The sequence below is a fragment of the Phalangium opilio genome, unplaced genomic scaffold (assembly GCF_054372755.1).
Source record: "Phalangium opilio isolate 3A_F unplaced genomic scaffold, DU_Popi_V2 ptg001170l_1, whole genome shotgun sequence".
Taxonomy (NCBI): Eukaryota; Metazoa; Arthropoda; class Arachnida; order Opiliones; family Phalangiidae; genus Phalangium; species Phalangium opilio.
In genome coordinates this window covers 13,396,503-13,414,984 of record NW_028324255.1, presented here as the reverse complement: position 1 = coordinate 13,414,984, position 18,482 = coordinate 13,396,503, and the positions used below count along the sequence as shown (strand labels likewise).

Genomic DNA, 18,482 nt, shown 5'->3' with positions numbered 1-18,482 from the left:
CCCTGCTAATACAGGGTAGAGAAAGCGCGTGCGAGTGCGGCTGTATCATTGAGTTGAGAAAATTACCACTAGAGTGGCCTTTCATCCGCCCAATTAACTATATCACGAGCTTGTGGCGCCATCCCGGTGCAACCAAGGGAACTAAAAGAAAAGGCGGGAAATTTGACTGATTTCAAGAATACATGTATTTATACATTTCTTATCTAGGCTTCGAGATGGCGACACCATCGCGTGATAAACTTGGTAGCTGTCCGTCTGTCCCGATGTTTTCAAAAACTTCCCACGTACCCCAATAGGCAGGTTAACGCAAAGGCCACTCTAGTGGTACTTTTCTCAACTCAATGCGCTGAGTATCAGCAAACAAAAGTAACCAAGGTATGATTGTCTCACTCTGAACTGGACCCAGACTCTGCATGGTGGATTTGGGGTAAGTCACCACCTGCAAGATTCAGAATACACTTAATGGCGCTGCACCTAGTGGTGGGCCTTATCAGTACCCCCCCCCCCCGGTCAATTGTCTGCATTGTTCCCAATGAGACCTGCGGAACCACGGGCAGGGCACGCGGCAGGCGATGAAAGCGTTACACCGTCAGCAGCGAGCCCAGGCAGGAGGAAGTTGGTGACTGAGGCAGCAGAAGGCCCGAGAGGACGGCGGAATTCTCTCCGAGCACAGCTGTGCCATACGGCCCAGGAATGTATCTGCGACCCCCAGAGGGTTACCAGTAGCGGGAAAGACCCCTGGGCAACAACCGGTGAGGGCGAGGTGGCCGAGCATGACTTTCGCTGTCCGGGGCAATGAACCAATGGCGAACCCAAGGAATACCCGAACCGGCAAACCTGACTCGGAACCCCTCCGCGACGATAAGGCCTTATGCTCTGCTCCACCAGGGTGACCCACCAATGGTGCGACAGGGGGTAGTTGGAACCTTTATGGTAGGCCTGCAGACAAGTCTCCCTCAAACTTTGTCGCCCAGATGCTTGGCTGACATAACGAAATAACTTACACAGTAAAATCGAAATACATTCAAAATTAACATTTTATTTATTGACAGTCAAATTTGAAAGGATTTTTACATCAAAGCTTTTAAAAGACAATTATATAATTTATTTTTTAGAATATAACTATCATACGAAAACTTTCTTCATAAATAAAAAGAAATTCTACGTAATAGACAAATTCTAAAAAATAATTGGTCTCGCTTATATAGATATATTATAGTATTACAGAATTTATACAATTATTCAACTTGGATCTACAGTATAAGTATTGGTGTTTAAGTATAGTCAATAATGTTAATTCATGCTATTTAAATTGGAAAAGCTAAAATTAAAGCCACGCGTTTGCGAAGATACATAAATAATAATTAATTGTATAATTGGCACTATCATTTTTATTTTAGGAACTGAGAATTGCGGGCAAAAGAAATGATTTTAATCGAAAAGGACTGATAAAAATGGATTAAAACATTAGAATTAACAAAGGGAAGTAAAACAGCGCTAGTTAATACTCGATTGAGGCTAGTTAGTCCATTGGGGAAGCTGAATTAGCCTTATTCCTGATCAGCGCCACCTACCCATAGCGGCGACTTTGAGAACTACTGTAATCGGCAAACCAACCAGATGTCGCTAAAAATCTGGTGACGTCACTGACGGGCACTTTCTTGGGGTCTTACCAAAAATTAGCCCACTTTATTGCTCATTTTTTGAATTGAATTATGAAATAGGACTAAATCGGGCCCCGAACTTCTTTGTCGACGATACCCAACACTTAGCTAAAGGTAAAAACTTTTATTTTATGGCATTTTTGGAGCTTTTAAAGTAGCGCTACTCGATAAGCCTTGGCGTGCTACTTTAAATAAAATAAAGCGGGCTAATTTTTGGTCAGACGCTGAGTGACGTCGCCAGATTTTTAGCGACATCTGGTTGGCTTGCCGATTACAGTAGTTCTCAAAGTCGCCGCTATGGGTAGGTGGCGCAGGTCAGGAATAAGACTAATTACCGAATTCATTTAAAATAATTATAATGGGGCATGCATGCTCGGGCGCAAATTGAATTCCGATCACTATCTAATCACAAGCTTACTTGACTAATTGGTGGACTGTACAATCAGAAGTTGTGTTACAATTTCAGTGTTGTTTTTTTGGAATCTAACTCTAAAATAACGCTGATCAATTCGCCTGTACAATGGGGTCATGCAGCTTTATTAAAGTGATTCAAATCACCATTTTCAGATTTGATCAGAAAAGATGGCCCGCGCGAATTTCCGCGATTGTGTACGTGCAAGATACCAGGGATTTATATTTTTACAGCCTGTAATTTCGCCGACAGATTTAAGTGCCTAAAGAGCCAGGTTTTGTAATTAGAACTTAAATAGATTATTCTTAGCGAATTTTAATTTTGTCTTAATTGGTTAAAAATATTTTTTCACAGTTTTTAAATCCAAAATATCAAGATTAGACAAAAATTAATTGCACGTATTTAAAGGGAAAATGAAATTTTCAGGATTGAATTGGTGTATTTAAAGGGAGAATGAAATTTTCAGGATTGAATTGGGTGTATTTAAAGGGAAAATGAAATTTTCAGGACTGAATTGGTGTATTTAAAGGGAAAATGAAATTTTCAGGACTGAATTGGTGTATTTAAAGGGAAAATGAAATTTTTCAGGATTGAATTACTGTATTTAAAGGGAAAATTAACTTTTCAGGATTGAATTACTGTATTTAATGGGAAAATTAATTTTTCAGGATTGAATTACTGTATTTAAAGGGAAAATTAACTTTTCAGGATTGAATTACTGTATTTAAAGGGAAAATTAACTTTTCAGGATTGAATTACTGTATTTAATGGGAAAATTAATTTTTCAGGATTGAATTACTGTATTTAAAGGGAAAATTAACTTTTCAGGATTGAATTACTGTATTTAATGGGAAAATTAATTTTTCAGGATTGAATTACTGTATTTAAAGGGAAAATTAATTTTTCAGGATTGAATTACTGTATTTAAAGGGAAAATTAACTTTTCAGGATTGAATTAGTGCATTTAAAGGGAAAATGAAATTTTCAGGATTGAATTAGTGTATTTAAAGGGAAAATGAAATTTTCAGGATTGAATTGGTGTATTTAAAGGGAAAATGAAATTTTCAGGATTGAATTGGTGTATTTAAAGGGAAGATGAACTTATGCAGGATTGAATTAGTGTCATTAAATGGAAATTGAACTTTACAGGATTGAATTAGTGTACTTTAAATGGAAACAGATTTTTTTAGGATCGAATTAGTGTAGTTAAATGGACTGGCCAGAGCTGTTGGCTAGCATATTGCTACCACGGTGGCCAGAGAGCTGGGTGTTTTTTCCCCGGAACTAAGGGCGGACTTCACCCCAACAGCTCTGACAAGGCCCTTTAAAGGGGAAATAAACTCAGAAAACAAATTATTTTTAACTGGAACGTTACATTTAGCTTATAACTGATTCCACAACTAAGACAAAAAATTTGAAGGACACGATTAAACCGATTCTATAAGGACTTATAATGAAAATTACCACACGACTTTAGTTCAAGTACTGAGAATCCATTTACGGTGTATTTTTTATTCAGATTATATTCCATCCTCTGCTTCCAATTTTCCTACCACAGGGTGGTGATTCTGATTTTGTATTGTTTTAAGGCATTTAGTATCTTTTAAGGTATCAACATCGGCAAATTAAAAACAGAAAATTCGCTTATGTCAGTTTTGTTTCTACATACAGTGATCAGACTCAAATTAGTACTAAATGGTAACTAGAGATGCGAGTCGGTAATTTACCGTCCGCAAATTACCGGTAATTTACCAATTTATTATTTATTTATTAAATTACCGATTTATATCTTACCGTAATTCTAAAATGGTAATTTACCGGTAAATTACGTAAATTACCGCGGTAATAAGCCCGTGAAAGTATAAAATACCATAAATTACGGTAATTTTTGTTATTCCAAAATTTTAATCGGTAATTTACCAATTTATTATTTATTTATTTATTTATTAAACTACCGATTTATATCTTACCGTAATTCTAAAATGGTAATTTACCAGTAAATTACGTAAATTACCGCGGTAATAAGCCTGTGAAAGTATAAAATACCATAAATTACGGTAATTTTTGTTATTCCAAAATTTTAATCGGTAATTTAACAGTAATTTTTCGCTAATTTACCCGGTAAATTACCATTTTTAAAAATTACGGTAATTTCACATCTCTAATGGTAACCATAGATTTCCGTAAAAGCTCTGGCTTTTTCGCGAGCCTCTATTAACGAGAGTGTAGCGTAGTAATTTAGAAATAGTTTTCAGAACGCAAAAGAAATCATAATCCGCGCTTGGTCCTTCTTTCCGGAAACGAAGTAAAATCTAATCATTTGTTCTTTTTCAACTAAAGTGGCTAAATAAGCTCTTTGGAACTTACATTCCCAATAAGTAAATTTCATTATCGGTGGTATAATATTCAAAATAACTTCTTTATCGCTGAAAGTGTCATAACTTGAATAATATTCTAAGTATTTCTAAGATTTCTTTAGATAACACCAATATTTTATTTTATATTTTTTTTATATAGATTTACTCGGGCTGCAGTTTATAAAGAACCCTTAAAAATGGTTGTAAAAAAGAAGTAGTTGAATTGATATGTATATATATAGACAGTTGTATTTAATATATATATATATATGGTATAGTACCGCTCAGTTTTTTGGGAGTGTGTAAGCTCCTGGCGCCATCTCGAGGTTTATTATTTCCAATTCCGCTATCTTATTTCCGGCAAATTCCACAAACACGGCCGAGTTTTGCAAACCCAAACTTCTTTTGAATACTGTGGAAAAATTATAATTATAACTATACTAAGCCTGTACGGGTACTCTAAAAACTCGTTTTTTCTAAGACTCGAACGGGTACCCAGGTCCGAGACACTAGTTTTTTTTCTAAGACTCGAACGGGTACCCGGGTCCGAGAAAATCGTTTTTTCTAAGACTCGAACGGGTACCCGGGTCCGAGAAACTCGTTTTTTAGACTTAAGACTCGAACGGGTACCCAGGTCCGAGAAACTCGTTTTTTAGACTTAAGACTCGAACGGGTACCCGGGTCCGAGAAACTCGTTTTTCCTAAGACTCGAACGGGTACCCGGGTCCTTAGTCAAAGCCTGAAATTACCCGTTTAGGGCTGGAAGAGTCCATTTTTCTCAACGATTCAATTTTTTAACGAGGGGCAATGAAGCTAACTTAAGGCTCTTTCAGACGATCCAACTTTTTGACTCAGCTTGATGGGTCAACTCTAGTTGAATCAAGTACTTGGATCGTGTGAATAGACGCCAAAAAAGTTGCCGAGGAAAAATTGGATCAGTGATCCATTTCTCCAGCCAATCAAAATCAATTACAATAAAACCTTTTTCGCGGGTTATTTCGTAAGTGCCAAGGTAGGTGGCGCTTAAAAAGTTCCATTTGGGCTTAGGCGGTAAAAGTTTAGTCGTGTGAAAAGGAAGGATTTATTTAACTTTTCCCTTCAAAATTTGGGCAAGTTGATACAACTTTTTGACCCATCAAGCTGAGTCAAAAAGTTGCATCGTCTGAAAGAGCCTTAACTTAAACAGGCAGGCTAACTGTATAAGCAAGAGATATCCTAGATGGTCTTGAACACGTGACTCTACGTCTATCATTGGGTGCATTGTCACTTGTCAGTACATACGCTATACAACACTACCAAAGGCTAAGCTATATCTTTAGTTGTCATGCGCAATACGAATTGTAGACCACACTTCTTATTTTAACTAAAAGAGGGCGAATTTTTTTTAATAGCCAACTTTATCAGTTTGTGATATAAATAAAATATTTTCATATTTCAAAAAGATAAAATTAAATTACTATTCATTTTAAGTTTTTGAACAGTTAGAAAATTGAAACCAGTAAATATATTTTAAACAAATTGTAAATTTGGACTAAGAAGAATTTTGGGCTCGAATTGGCCTTATTCCTGATCAAGGCCACCGAGGCGTAGCGGCGACTTTTGGAACTATAATAATACGGTAGCCAATTACATGTGTCGCTGGAGTCGATGTACTCTGATGGAGATCTGTTATTTTCTATGTTTTGATTATTACCACTTCAACTTCAAAAAACATGTTTAAACTAATTATTATTAACCTAATAATCTCCAAATAGACCAAAATCGAATGAAAACTTACTCCGAAAGTCTTATTTCATAATATTAGACAGAATAAGAAAGGTAAAATCAACTTTTAATACTTTTGAAACCATATCGCTTGTTAAGCCTTGGCTATTCACATGATTTAGAAAGATCAACAAAACATAGAAAATAACAGATCTCCATCAGAGTCCATCGACTCCAGCGCCACCTGTAATTGGCTACCGTATTATTATAGTTCCAAAAGCCGCCGCTACGCCTCGGTGGCGTTGATCAGGAATAAGGCCAATTAGACTTGATTATGAATTATGGACTCGAAACCATGTTTCAAGGACTCTATGGGCTTGACGAGTCCTGCAAAATTAGACTCCAGCAATGAGATAGAATATATGTATTAAACCTAGAGTCACACCGTGGGATCTCGAGATCGACGTTTCGCGATACACTTTTTTGTAGAGCACGAATCTTTATCAAATACGGGTGGCGCCACCTATTAATCACTTGAAGAACTTTTTTATTACCGTCTGCTGCTATAATCTGCGTAACAAGCTGTCAAGATAGTTTTTTAAACGTGTTAAATAAAATACGAGAGTTAAATAATAAAAACTCTTGGCATAGTCCTTTTTAATCCAATAAATAGATGAAATAAAAATCATAACGATGTTTCTGATTGCAAATAAACAAGTAAAAGTTGTAATTAGTTCCGCTAGAGGCTCACAGATGGCGCTGTCATGTTTTGATAAATGTGCTTGATAAAAATAGTGTGTTTCGCGGTAAGCCGATTTGAATTGGAACTCTAGGTATAATACATATAGTCTATCTCATTGGACTGGAGGACTCGACGAGCCCACTTTTCCAGGGGTCGGCCTCGGACTCGAAACCTAAAAATGAGGACTAGGACTAGCACAGCTCTAAACTATACCAAAATACGGGTAAAGTAATAAACAAATCCCCTTGTATGCATAATTTACACGCAAGGAGGATTCATACCATTTGCCCAAGGAGACCAGGCAACTTAGAGCGTAAAATAGCAGATGATTTTACACTCTAAGTCGCTTGGTCTCCTTGTGTTAATGGTAGGAACTCTCCATGCCTGTAAACTATGCGTAGTATTAAGTTGTTACCTGGAGAATGAACTCTTTCCAAGTAATATGTTGGCATTGTGGCACATTCTTGAGTTATGTAGTATCCTAGGGGAATAAAGTCTGAAACTGCAGGTGTGACCACTCTAGTAGTTTCTCGCACAACGCCAGTGTCAACGTCATAATATCCAGCCTGAAAAAAAAATTAATTGCAAATAGGTAAAGCTACTATTTTTCTTGTTCTTACAACTACTTTAAGTAAATCAGGCTGTGAAACTCAAATTTAAAATGATATTTTACATCAGTGACGTTATGGTAAGTGCTAGCCAGAAATCGAACTCTCCAGCGATATTTAACAAATATCCAAGATTAATGGGGAAATGGCAGGGCTGCGAACTGGTTAGGACCAGTATGGAGAAAACTTCCACACACTCTTAAAAAACGTTTAAAGCAAAACGCGGGTCCAGTGGATCCCCTACAAGCTGACTTTCATCCTGAACTCCGCGTTTAGCTTGGCGAAGGCTAGTGGGCGTGGTTTATAAGTGCACTTATAAATCCCGCCCACAAATGCCTCCTGCCTTCGCCAAGCCAAAACTGGAGTTTGTAAGGAAAGTCAACTTGTAGGGGATATATCCATTGGACCCGCGCTTTGCTTTAAACAGGATCATGGATGTTTCCCTGACCCCGTAACCCTCGCATATAATTTACGTAAGTATGTATACTACACTCGGTTTTGCAGTCCATCTCCCTATATAGTCTGTCCTAAGCCTTTGACAGCGCCTCACCAGGCGTCGCTTTACCAGAATACATGACATTTCACCAGTGTCACTTTATGACAAGCTCTCGACAGTAACCAGTGACAAACTTATGGAACATGTCTTATAAATTTATGGTGTTAGTTTACAACCCTGCCATCTTCAGCAAGGATGATACGTCAATTGGCATGTTATACGTAATGCTTATCCTACTTTCTTTAAATCTGTCATAATTTCACAACAATTTGGTAGCTGGTTTCACACCACGTGTTAACATTAAAAAAGCTTGTTTACTCTCATTTTAACGACCAGATCAAACAAGGAATGAGGAGGTAAAACCATACTGCGATTCAAAGGCATTACAAAACAGCGTCGTTCTTCCAGATCTATGATTCCAGTCATGTTCTGAAAGTTGAAAATACAAAATTAGTAATTACCTATCCTTTCCTATTTTGATCAAATACCAAGTTTATGCGAGTACGAACACGGACTCGCAAACTGTTCTGCTAGTAATAATTTGCTGGTACTCGCTAGTCCTCAAAAAAGCTAGTAATTAACACTACTATGCGCGTCTTTTTTTTCTTCTTTGAACTAAACCTAGTCTAATTTTGTCGTGCTAGTCCATTTCTTCAGTAACATAGGCCACTCGATCATGCGTTTAGCATTAGTTACTAATTTTTAGTAATTAAAGGATTATTTTTAAATTAGACTCTGTAAACTTTTATGAACTCACATAGGACTCTGATTAACAATGTTTTGACTTTTTTGAGCACTCGCTGAACTCGCGAGTCCTGGGAAACTGGACTCGAGAACTCGGCCAGTCCAGTTTTCCACTACTCGCAATGGGACTCGCAACCTAAAAATTAGGACTAGCACACCTCTAATGAATATAATATCTTACGACAGAAAAATCGTGAATAAAGCGTCCTTTTCGCCCATGAGAAAAATCTGGAACCTCAATTCGTTCGTACTGTTCATACTCTATGTCTATTTCAATTCTTTCGCCCAAGAAGTTTGGGTATTTGGACGCTATATCCGCATTAGACTCTCCCCACTTCTCATTTTGCTTCAAAGCCTCATGCCGATATCCGCCACCGTGATTTCGTGTCAAGTGTAATTGGTTGGCATCGTATCCAGCTGGCATGGGAACCATACACCAAGCCTGGTACTTCCTCAACTAAAGAAAAGTTCCGCGTATAATTACAAATGGTGTAAAAAAAGCTTTACGTACAACGGAAACTCACCCTAACTTGAGCAAACTGCTTATACAAATAAATGCCACCAATAATTCCAGTTGAAAGGACAACCAGTGCAGTGAGAAAGACAATGACAGTGGCTGTTGAGCTGACCCTTCTGGCATGGCTACGAACAGATACCATGATTGGACTGCCTTCCTCGCCATTTTTTACCGCAACCTAATGGAGAGGTATTCATTTTTAACCTTCGTATAAACTAAGGACACCCATCTGCACTGTTAAAGGGAATGGGGATTTACAATTTCATATCGTATTTTACCACGAAAGTGGTATTACGTTACACTTTCGAGTCTCTACTTTCAAAATATCAAGTTTTTAATATAATTGAGCCAGAGTTTCTATTTTTAAAATCCATTGGAAAATCACGAAAACTGAGTTTCGATATATCAATAATTTTTTCTTGTCGAGCTTGTTTGCCCGTTTGATGACATCACTATGACGTGAGGGGGAAAAAAAGCGCGGGAATCCTATACGCGTCTCGTGCTTCTTGCCAGTCAGCTTAAACTCTGGGTCTGATAGCGGAGAGAGTGGCACCATCTGACGTGAAAAATATATATGTGACGTCGGCCTACGGGAAACGTTTTAGCCTTTCATAAAAAGCGGATTTGAAATAATTTCATACGAAGCATTTTCAAATGCATATTGCGGACAAATAACCAGAAATCGGAGAAATAAAAGCTTGATACTTTTGAATTCACAGAAATTAATTCTATCTTTTGTTATATAAATCAGAGGTTCTTCAAACGAAGCTTCTCATTCCCTTTAAACAGATTTTATACTAAGAATGATTTTGCTACATATTTATTATAACGTGGTTCAGAAAATTAAGACGTGAAGGCGAAGCCAAAAGCAACGTTCGCATTAACTAAAATTATTTCACGGATCCATCTAGAGTTTCATCTGGTGACACAACCAATTTAAAACAAGGGACTAATCTTCGAGACAAGGCGGTGATTCTTCATCATCCACCACTTTATCAGTACTAACATTTTTCTAGCGACAATCAGACTAATTTAGAAAAAGACTCCAGAATGCGATATTTAAACGAAACATTTTGTAAATAAGATGTCAAAACCCGCTAAGATTTGCAACTTGCATATTTAAGAGCCCATTTATGAAATCCTCCAGGGCTCATTCCTATTTAGAGCCCGTTTTCCATAGTAGGAAAGGTTATAGTAGGATAGTAGTAAAAATAGTAGTATTTACAATACGCGGAAAAACAAAACCTATGATGGAGAAAATAGTATGAATTGCTACATTGTACCGACTAGCCATATGATCAGTCTTATAAATTGCCGCCCTTTCCAAAATATTGCTATTTTTCTGAAAAGAGGCGCATACTTAGCCTTTCGTGAATAGAGTAGTGGCACTACATGTTAATTTCTCATAGAACATAACGTAGCCAAAGGCAGGGAGGTGCCATTACTCTCTCTATAAGAAGGAAAAATGAAATCGGGGAGTAATTACACATTGGCCTTTTAACTAGGGGTCTTAAGTGGCCTAATTGCGAGGCCAGTACAGATATGTCTTTACGTTCAAACGAGATTAGACCAGGTTATGTTAGGTGCCTCTCAAGTAGGCGTCGGTAGTGGCCTACTCTAGAGGCCAGTAGAGAATAAACATGCAAAACGGAACTGTGGACCAAGAAAAATATTCGCCTATTAGTTGTTTTTGCCGCAATAGCTCTTTCAATAAATTTCTCTCTTCGTGGTTTCCCCCCCGACACGAGAGAAGAGGGGAAACTTTGATAGAAAATTTCTGGCATAGCGCACCCGACCACGCGCTTCACGAGGCAAGCTGCTCGCGCCACCGTCGGTTAAAAAATCGGTCGCGCCATGCCAAAAATCCAGTTTTTAACGGGTTCTTCTTTGGGAAACCGATGAAAACTTATATTTTTATTTGAAAATGTGTAGCTATTGCATTCGGGAATGCCACAGGTATTTCCCCTAACACGGTTGCACTGCTTGAGTCTGTGCCTGAAGTTTACATATTTCAAGTTTTTCTTCAATATCTCACTCCAGAATGAGTAGCAGACGACGCGTTCTTCAAAAGCACAAAGATAAATAAGTTGTCTATTCTGCCGCGAAGCTGCATCTCCTGTCCTCGCGTTAGATTATTACTCCTACTTGAAACTTTGATAGAAAATTTATTGAAGCAGCTATACACCAACGGGTGCTCGCTCGCCTGAGATAAATTTTCGATTTCTAGAGTCTGTTCCAACCCCCCCTTACGTGACGTCAGCCTTAGACCTCAAGCGCGCGCGGTTTTGATTCTGTACGGTAGACTATATGAGAATTGCCATGAAATTTATTTTTAAAACGCTAATTATAGGGCATAATTTTTATATATTTTTTAAATTAAATAATTAGAAAGGGTTTGGCATAGATAATTGTGCACATTTTAATAAATAGTAAGGCAGAAACCGAAACTTTATGCTTCTATCAAACTTCATAGTTCAGTACCTATTATGATTTTCTTTAAATTCAAGAGGAAAATGATTACAATTACTTAATAACGGTGATAAGTAATCAATGCATTAGACCAAAAAAATTTAAACCAAGTATAATTCCAATGAAATGAATTTTATTTCTATTGATGAGTTTTGAGATCTTAATTTGAAAACTCCAGCCAATTATAACAATTATAGGAACTTTAGTTTACAATTTTCTTAAATTTTTTACCTAATTTTCTCCCACAATCTGTCTTGCTGGGCTTGATTGAATTGTGATATTTCATTCTAATGAAAATTCTTAATTTGACAAATGAATGGATTAAATCCAAAGGATAAGTTTCATGTTCTTGGTGAATTGAATTGGATATGTTTTTAACAATATTTATTTCGTTGGCGAGGACTTTGTTTGGAAGGAAATTACGAAAAATGGTTTCAAATGAATTCATTGCTTTTAAGAAAGTAGAGCTAGGAACAATTAAACCGCCATAAGATAATATTGTAGCCCAAGATGGTAATTGATAACAATGATCACTCTGACTTGAGTCTCTTAAATCCAGATTGGCATATTTTTTATAGAATTTTTTGGCATCAGCGAAGCAATAAATAATTTGATCAGTTGCTATGGGATGTTGAAACCAATTTTTATGGATAGATACACCCATTTCTCTCCATAAACCCATGTTACCTCCCCCCATATCACAGACAGATGAGACTATTAAATACCCTGCCTCATGAACTTTGGATATTATGTCCAACAACAGTTTTTTAGTCATTTTGGTATCAAAGCCAATGTAAACAGGTTGTTTCCAAGGTGAAAATAAGCCCCTAAGCATTGCTACCTGCATTTGACTATGTTTTCCAACTACTTGATCGGCTTTCACATCATATTCATATTGCGATGAAATTTTCATTTCGTCAAACGTTATGACACATATTTTTTCTATATTTGATTTTTTAGATCCAGCTAGTTTCATAATATTTAAAACATCTTGTAAAATTCCTTGTCTTAAATTTAGTTTTGATGCATACCGCCTTAATGTTGACAAACCTGGTAATGGATATCGCAGGTCATTTTTTAAAAACATATAAGCTTTTCTGCTAAGGTATCGCAAAGTAAAAGCCCGTGCGAGATCATCGGCAGACCAGATAACCATTTTTTTCCCCATTAGTTTCTTAATTTGACTAGGTGAGAAAATATCATTTAAAATATTGGTGCATTTCTCCTTAAATTCTTCTTTTTTCCTTTTGTCATTCTTCATTCTCTTGAGTTTCTTTACTTCTTCAGTACTAATTACACTCTTCATTGCTTGTTCAATTTTTAATTCTTTAATTTTCTTCTCATTTTTCATTTCTTTAATTTTCAATTTGCTATAATGAGCTCGTAATGTTCTATTTTGTTTCTCTAATCTCTCGCATTTACAGCATGGTTTGCGTTTAAAAACAACAGTATCACGTTTAGGAATCATATGATCAGGGCTACGATCCATGTTATCACAATTAGTTTGAACATTAGTTGCTTCATTCGTGAGATTATCAATTGCAGAAGGACTAGATTTCTTTATTAAATTGTTAATGATGACTCGCTCCTCTCTTCGTTGCACTCTGGATTTTCTCTCTGTAGATTTACAGTTTTGACTTCCTTTCAGTCCCAAATTTTCAGTTGGAATAGCGTCTTCCAATAATTCCTTTTTATTAGGAATCCCCAGCAACTCAGACCTAAGATCCCTTTTGTAGGCATGTTCGTTAAAGTGCTGCGAGCAAACATGACTAGTCATGGGATTGAATTTATCCTCTCTGCGGCATTTAAATGCCCAAACCTTTCTCCTATGAATGTCATTTGGAAATTTGTGATACACAATATGTTTTGTACTATCATTCTTTTTGGTTAAAACTAGGCTATTATTGCACGTCGCGACCGCGCACCTTGTTCCAGGCATGGCTCATAAATTTTTATTATGTATGAATCTAAAAATATACAATTTATTCACATTAGTATTTTGGTTTTGCACCCAAATAAGTTATAACAACCCGAACCGAGTCCCTAGTCTTATCCCTTAAGTCTTAATACAAATAAACTAAAGAAGCAAGTTCCAAATATCTCTAAAAGCTTCCTAATTTAGCATTAATATTTCATACAAAAAAGTTATCAGAATAAAGTAATTAATTTACCTTTGAGGATGCCAATACAGCACAAGCTGCACAACTCGCGCCTCGAAAGACTATACATAAGCAGACGATGCTTCACTAAGGTCTACGGGAGACGTCATATTCGGCAGCCAATAAAAGTCGCGAATTTTCGAAGGTAAAAGATGGGCGCGTGAGCAAACCTATATTAGCGAAGCGGCAACTCTATAGACCTTGGTTGATATCAACGAGGACTTTAAGCAGACGACAACTAAAAATAATAAAATGAAAACTTCGTAGTTCAGGGGTTTCAAGTAGAATCGAGAATAATATGAACCGAACCGAACTGATTTAAATTCCAAAATCCAGTAATACTGAGGGAAAAACAACTTACAGGCGGGATTTTTTTTCTTGGTCTATTACACGGACCTCTGAACTAAGCTTTTGTGGTGGCCTACTTGAGAGGCCAGTAGAGAATAAACATGCAACATGAAAATAGGGATAATTAAATGGGCCTCTTATCTAGGTGTTAATAGTCGACTACTTGACAGGCCGGTGCGCTATTAAATCAAGAAGTGATATCTAGTTTATTAGGGAGAAGGTATAAGATGCCTAAGTAATCGCGCGCCATAGTCCCAGTCGCCCTTTCAAAGTACAAGGGGGGACGTAAAAGGAGGTCGGGCTATTTCGCCTCTCCTCAGTCGGAAAATACGTAATTTTCGTCATTCGCGTGAGTTTTCAAGAACCAATGAGATGCTGGTTGTAATTTAGAGGCGGGAATTAACTCCGGACAGGCTACGTTTGGACTGGAGATAAAGCTAGAAATGTGGCGATTTTATGCCTTCTCCCTAGTAAACTAGATATCGCTTCTTGATTAAATGAAAACAAAATGTGAAGCTGTGTAAAAAATTAACTAAAGCAATGTATAAAAGTAGAATTAATAAAAAATATTTACAATAAGAGATAAAATTTAAATGGTTAAAAAAAGAGATATAATGGAAATATTAAAATGGTAGAGTAGGGACTTGGCAGTACTACGTCATGCAACGTCAGGCTACCTTCCACTAGTGCTAAAAAACATACCAGGAGGAGGAGCTTATATAGCTTTCATTCTGTTAAAAAAACATACCATAATGGCGCTGGGGGCGGAGTTAAGCCCGAATTGCCAAGTCGCTGTTGGTTAGCCACTGGACTGGCGACTATAGACACCCGCTTGAGAGGGAGGGCAAGATTTGGGGAAGTTGCTTTTGTGACATAATTTACCTTTATTTTGAGCGCATTCAGAGTCCAAAATGGATTTTATTTTGGAAATATTGTAGAGATAATTAGGATAAACGCGGTTCTGGTGCTCGGAAACCTCTTAGTAAAAAGCGATTTTTATATTTCACAAAAACGTCTGTATCTACTGCTTGAATATTATGGCCTCCAAAACCGATTTAATACCCCATACATTTATACAAATACACCACTTTGACATTACCTAGGGCGCCACAGCGGGCTACTGCGAACTAGTACTTATTAAGATGGGCAGGGAAAAAAACCGCGAGGGGTTGCGCTTTTGCTAGTAGGGGTAACAAAGAGCAGTTTTCAGTCTTTCCCCTTGAGGCGCTTCGAGCGCGGGGCATCGGGCATGCGCACAACAGAATGTCGAAGTGGTGTATTAAAAACTTTCTGCCTTTTCCAGAAGTTTGAGTTGGCAAATGTCTTACTTTAAATACAGTTTCACACTACATGCCAGCGTGGGAAATAAGGCGGTGGCACAGGGCAAATGACCAGTTTATAAATTAAATCGGAGGGGGGTCCACGGGACCACTAAGAAAATTCAAGGGTAACCAGACTCGGAGAGAATTTAGAAGGGGAGAGGAAAGCCCCCCATTTGACTCTATTAAACGCGATGACGCCCAAACAAGATACCGTGTTGAGCTTTTCGGGGTAGGCGAGTTTCCGGTCACATGTTCTAAAATCTCTCTGTTACAAACGCATCATACCGGAAATCGACCTGCCTAGATAACGTTTAGCAGACGACGTTGCGCTACATTCCAAACCACCCTTTCCACTCCCCTCTGCCAGAGTCCAGAGACTGCAGACATTATCTCAACTATTTTAATTATCCACTTCTAAAGTTTAGCAGACGACGTTCACTGGTCAATGGTCATGGACCAGTTTATTTATTCCAGGCCAGGGGGGTTTCTGGCCCAATGTCCAGTTTTAAAAAATTCCTTATTTCCCACCCTGCTGCATGCGAGAACTACCCTTGCTTAAACGGGTATAGTTCTGAATGCAGAAACTGCCCTCGTTACAGGGGATTTTGTTCCCACAAGGCGGAACCTTGCTATGAAAAATAATAATACAAACAGTAAAACCATGGATGAAGAATGCGCGTGCGGAAATTTGTTTTCACTCTACAGGATAGGCAACTCCCTATCTCGAACGACAGCTTATTCTGTATATACTCTGTTACAACGTCGGTTGTCAGCACGCGCAAAGCTAGGTCTCTGTGTAACGTAGCCTTGTACGTGCTGTCAAGAGACAAAAAACTTCAGGATCTTCAGGATTTAAAATACCCGCGAGTTTTTTTAGCTCGAGGCTCGTCTCTTGTCAACAGGCACAAAGTTAGGTTACATAGAGACCTATCTTTGCGCGTGCTGCCAGCCGATGTTGTTACAGAGTATATACAGAATAAGCTGTCGTTCGAGATAGGGAGTTGCCGATCCTATAGCGTGAAAACAAATTTCCTCACGCGCATTCTTTATCCGTGGTAAAACCTTACGAAACTGTGATTAGTCAAAATGTAGCTATCCATAGGCTTTTTTTTCAGTCATCGGTTTAGCTTCTTGGTCTAAGAAAATACTACTATCTTACTAAAAAATATTTCCACTATCAAAGTCGGCCTCGTAAATAGGAATGATACAAATCCTGTACTTAACACCCAATCTTAGTACTAGATAGGGCTATACTAATACTACACCTAAACTTCAAGCAAAGCGCAGGTCCAGTGGATCCCCTACAAGTTGACTTTCCTTACAAACTCCAGTTTTGGCTTAGCAAAGGCAGGAGGCATTTGTGGGCGGGATTTATAAGTGCACTTATAAATCAAGCCCACTAGCCTTCGCCAAGCTAAACCCGGAGTTCAGGAGGAAAGTCAACTTGTAGGAGATCCACTGGACCCGCGCTGAGCTTTAAAGCAACTGTTAGGGAAACTTAGGGCTACGTAGAAACTATCATAGTCCTCATGCAGCATGGCTGAAAAGGGAGAAATGGTCGGTGGACCCGTTTACGACTGTTTTTAAAAGGTCCATGGATATGTATAATTATTACCTATTAATAATTCCCTTGCTGTGCCAGACCTATCCTTCAATTTCATGAAAACTAGGGGTGGGGAATACAATTCCCCCTTTATGGACTTTACAAGTTTCCGATATGGCTAGGCTAGGCTGTTGTCAACCAGATTCACATAATTTCCAATATTATAATATTACAAAACTAAAACTTCTTTACTACATCGTACATCCTCCTCTTTGAAAAACCAAGTCCCATGTCGATCAATGTAAACAACTAGTACTTATCAGTCACTCACCGGTTCCTCCGCCTGGACCAGAGGTTCTTGTTGCTTGGAATACTTCTTGTCAGATAAAAGCTGAGTTACGATGGTCATGACGAAAATTTAAATGTATTTCGTCAAATTTTACTAAATCCACCTAAAACTATTTATTTTATGCGCTTCTACGTCGGATAAATATCATACGTTTCTCAATCACTCCGCAAGGGGCCACAATCATCGACAATTGAAAACGGCGGAGCTCGGAGATAGGGCTGTGCGAATAGTACTTTTTAAGGTATTCGTCGAATACCAAATAGCAGTGTTTTTGGGAGCCGTCTCTCGGCTCGGAATAGGAAAATGACCAAATAATTTGACCAAATAGTGTGAAGTTCAAAAATTCGACCAAATTTAAATTTATATAAATCTATTCTACCAAATTTCAAATTTATAAATAATGGGACAGGGAAAGGTACTATTGAACAGCTGAAAACTTATTTTTGAACGAATCAAAGGCTTTATTTTAATCAAAATTAGGTTAGTTGCCAATATATCCCTACTCGTTTTGCAATGTATGACCTCTTCCATGATACTTTATTTTTAATAGGTATACTGTAGTTGATAATAACCATTACCCTTTAAAACCTTTAATGGTTTATGTCCTTGTCTATGAACTTCTAAAGACTGAGTGGCTGATTCCAGCTATAGCCTCCTAGATCACGCGTCTCGGTGAACGCCGGTAATACTTAACAGTAGCCACGTCAGAATTTTAAGGCTGTGTCTGCCGAGTCGCGTCATCTATGAGGCCACGATCCAGCGGACACAATCACAGCGCCCATGGGGATAGGAGCATAACATTTATGTTCCTATATTTATGACAGCGCCCTCAAATTCACAAAATCAACAGAAAAATTCAAAAACTGGTTGCGAATACCAAATAATTTGGTCAATAGACTGTTAAAAACATTCATTTTTTAGTGGTTTGATTCGCTATAGAATAGTCGGTTTTTCGAAGCTCATTATTTGGTATTCTAGAATTTTGAAAACCATTATTCGATTCGTCGGTGCGAATAGTAAACGTCAATTTTGACCAAATTATTTGGTC

The 18,482-nt window shown here is 37.8% G+C and overlaps 2 protein-coding genes across 5 annotated transcripts; both read right to left on the bottom strand.

Moving 5' to 3' along the window:
* Positions 1 to 1,019: 1,019 nt before the first annotated feature.
* LOC149587390 (integral membrane protein 2B) lies at positions 1,020 to 17,639 on the bottom strand. 2 transcript variants are annotated; one of them, XM_089863639.1, is made up of 7 exons: positions 17,417 to 17,639; positions 9,252 to 9,422; positions 8,909 to 9,184; positions 8,302 to 8,412; positions 7,295 to 7,445; positions 4,715 to 4,845; positions 1,020 to 4,623 (listed from the first exon to the last, which is right to left on the bottom strand). In XM_089863639.1, exons 1-6 carry the CDS (start codon positions 17,492 to 17,494, stop codon positions 4,718 to 4,720), a joined length of 915 nt encoding a protein of 304 aa, XP_089719765.1. In that variant the 5' UTR covers positions 17,495 to 17,639; the 3' UTR covers positions 1,020 to 4,623; positions 4,715 to 4,717. The 2 variants fall into 2 exon arrangements, with proteins under 2 accessions (XP_089719765.1, XP_089719764.1); XM_089863638.1 differs by having other exon boundaries at positions 1,020 to 4,845.
* On the bottom strand, positions 11,825 to 14,081 carry LOC149587391 (uncharacterized). 3 transcript variants are annotated; one of them, XM_089863325.1, is made up of 3 exons: positions 13,885 to 14,081; positions 13,533 to 13,680; positions 11,825 to 13,466 (listed from the first exon to the last, which is right to left on the bottom strand). In XM_089863325.1, the coding sequence occupies exons 2-3, from the start codon at positions 13,650 to 13,652 to the stop codon at positions 11,916 to 11,918; spliced, it is 1,671 nt and encodes a 556-aa protein (XP_089719451.1). In that variant the 5' UTR covers positions 13,653 to 13,680; positions 13,885 to 14,081; the 3' UTR covers positions 11,825 to 11,915. The 3 variants fall into 3 exon arrangements, with proteins under 3 accessions (XP_089719451.1, XP_089719452.1, XP_089719450.1); XM_089863326.1 differs by having other exon boundaries at positions 11,825 to 12,679; positions 12,764 to 13,680; positions 13,885 to 14,080; XM_089863324.1 differs by having other exon boundaries at positions 11,825 to 13,680; positions 13,885 to 14,079.
* Positions 17,640 to 18,482: the final 843 nt, after the last annotated feature.

Excerpts from the sequence above, each read along its gene's own strand:
- LOC149587391 (XM_089863324.1), bottom strand. The coding sequence starts at position 13,652 with ATGCCTGGAACAAGGTGCGCGGTCGCGACGTGCAATAATAGCCTAGTT.
- LOC149587390 (XM_089863638.1), bottom strand. The coding sequence starts at position 17,494 with ATGACCATCGTAACTCAGCTTTTATCTGACAAGAAGTATTCCAAGCAA. Across the intron at positions 9,185-9,251 it reads AGCAGTTTGCTCAAGTTAGG|TTGAGGAAGTACCAGGCTTG; the intron begins GTGAGTTTCCGT and ends ACTTTTCTTTAG. Across the intron at positions 8,413-8,908 it reads TTATTCACGATTTTTCTGTC|AACATGACTGGAATCATAGA; the intron begins GTAAGATATTAT and ends TTCAACTTTCAG.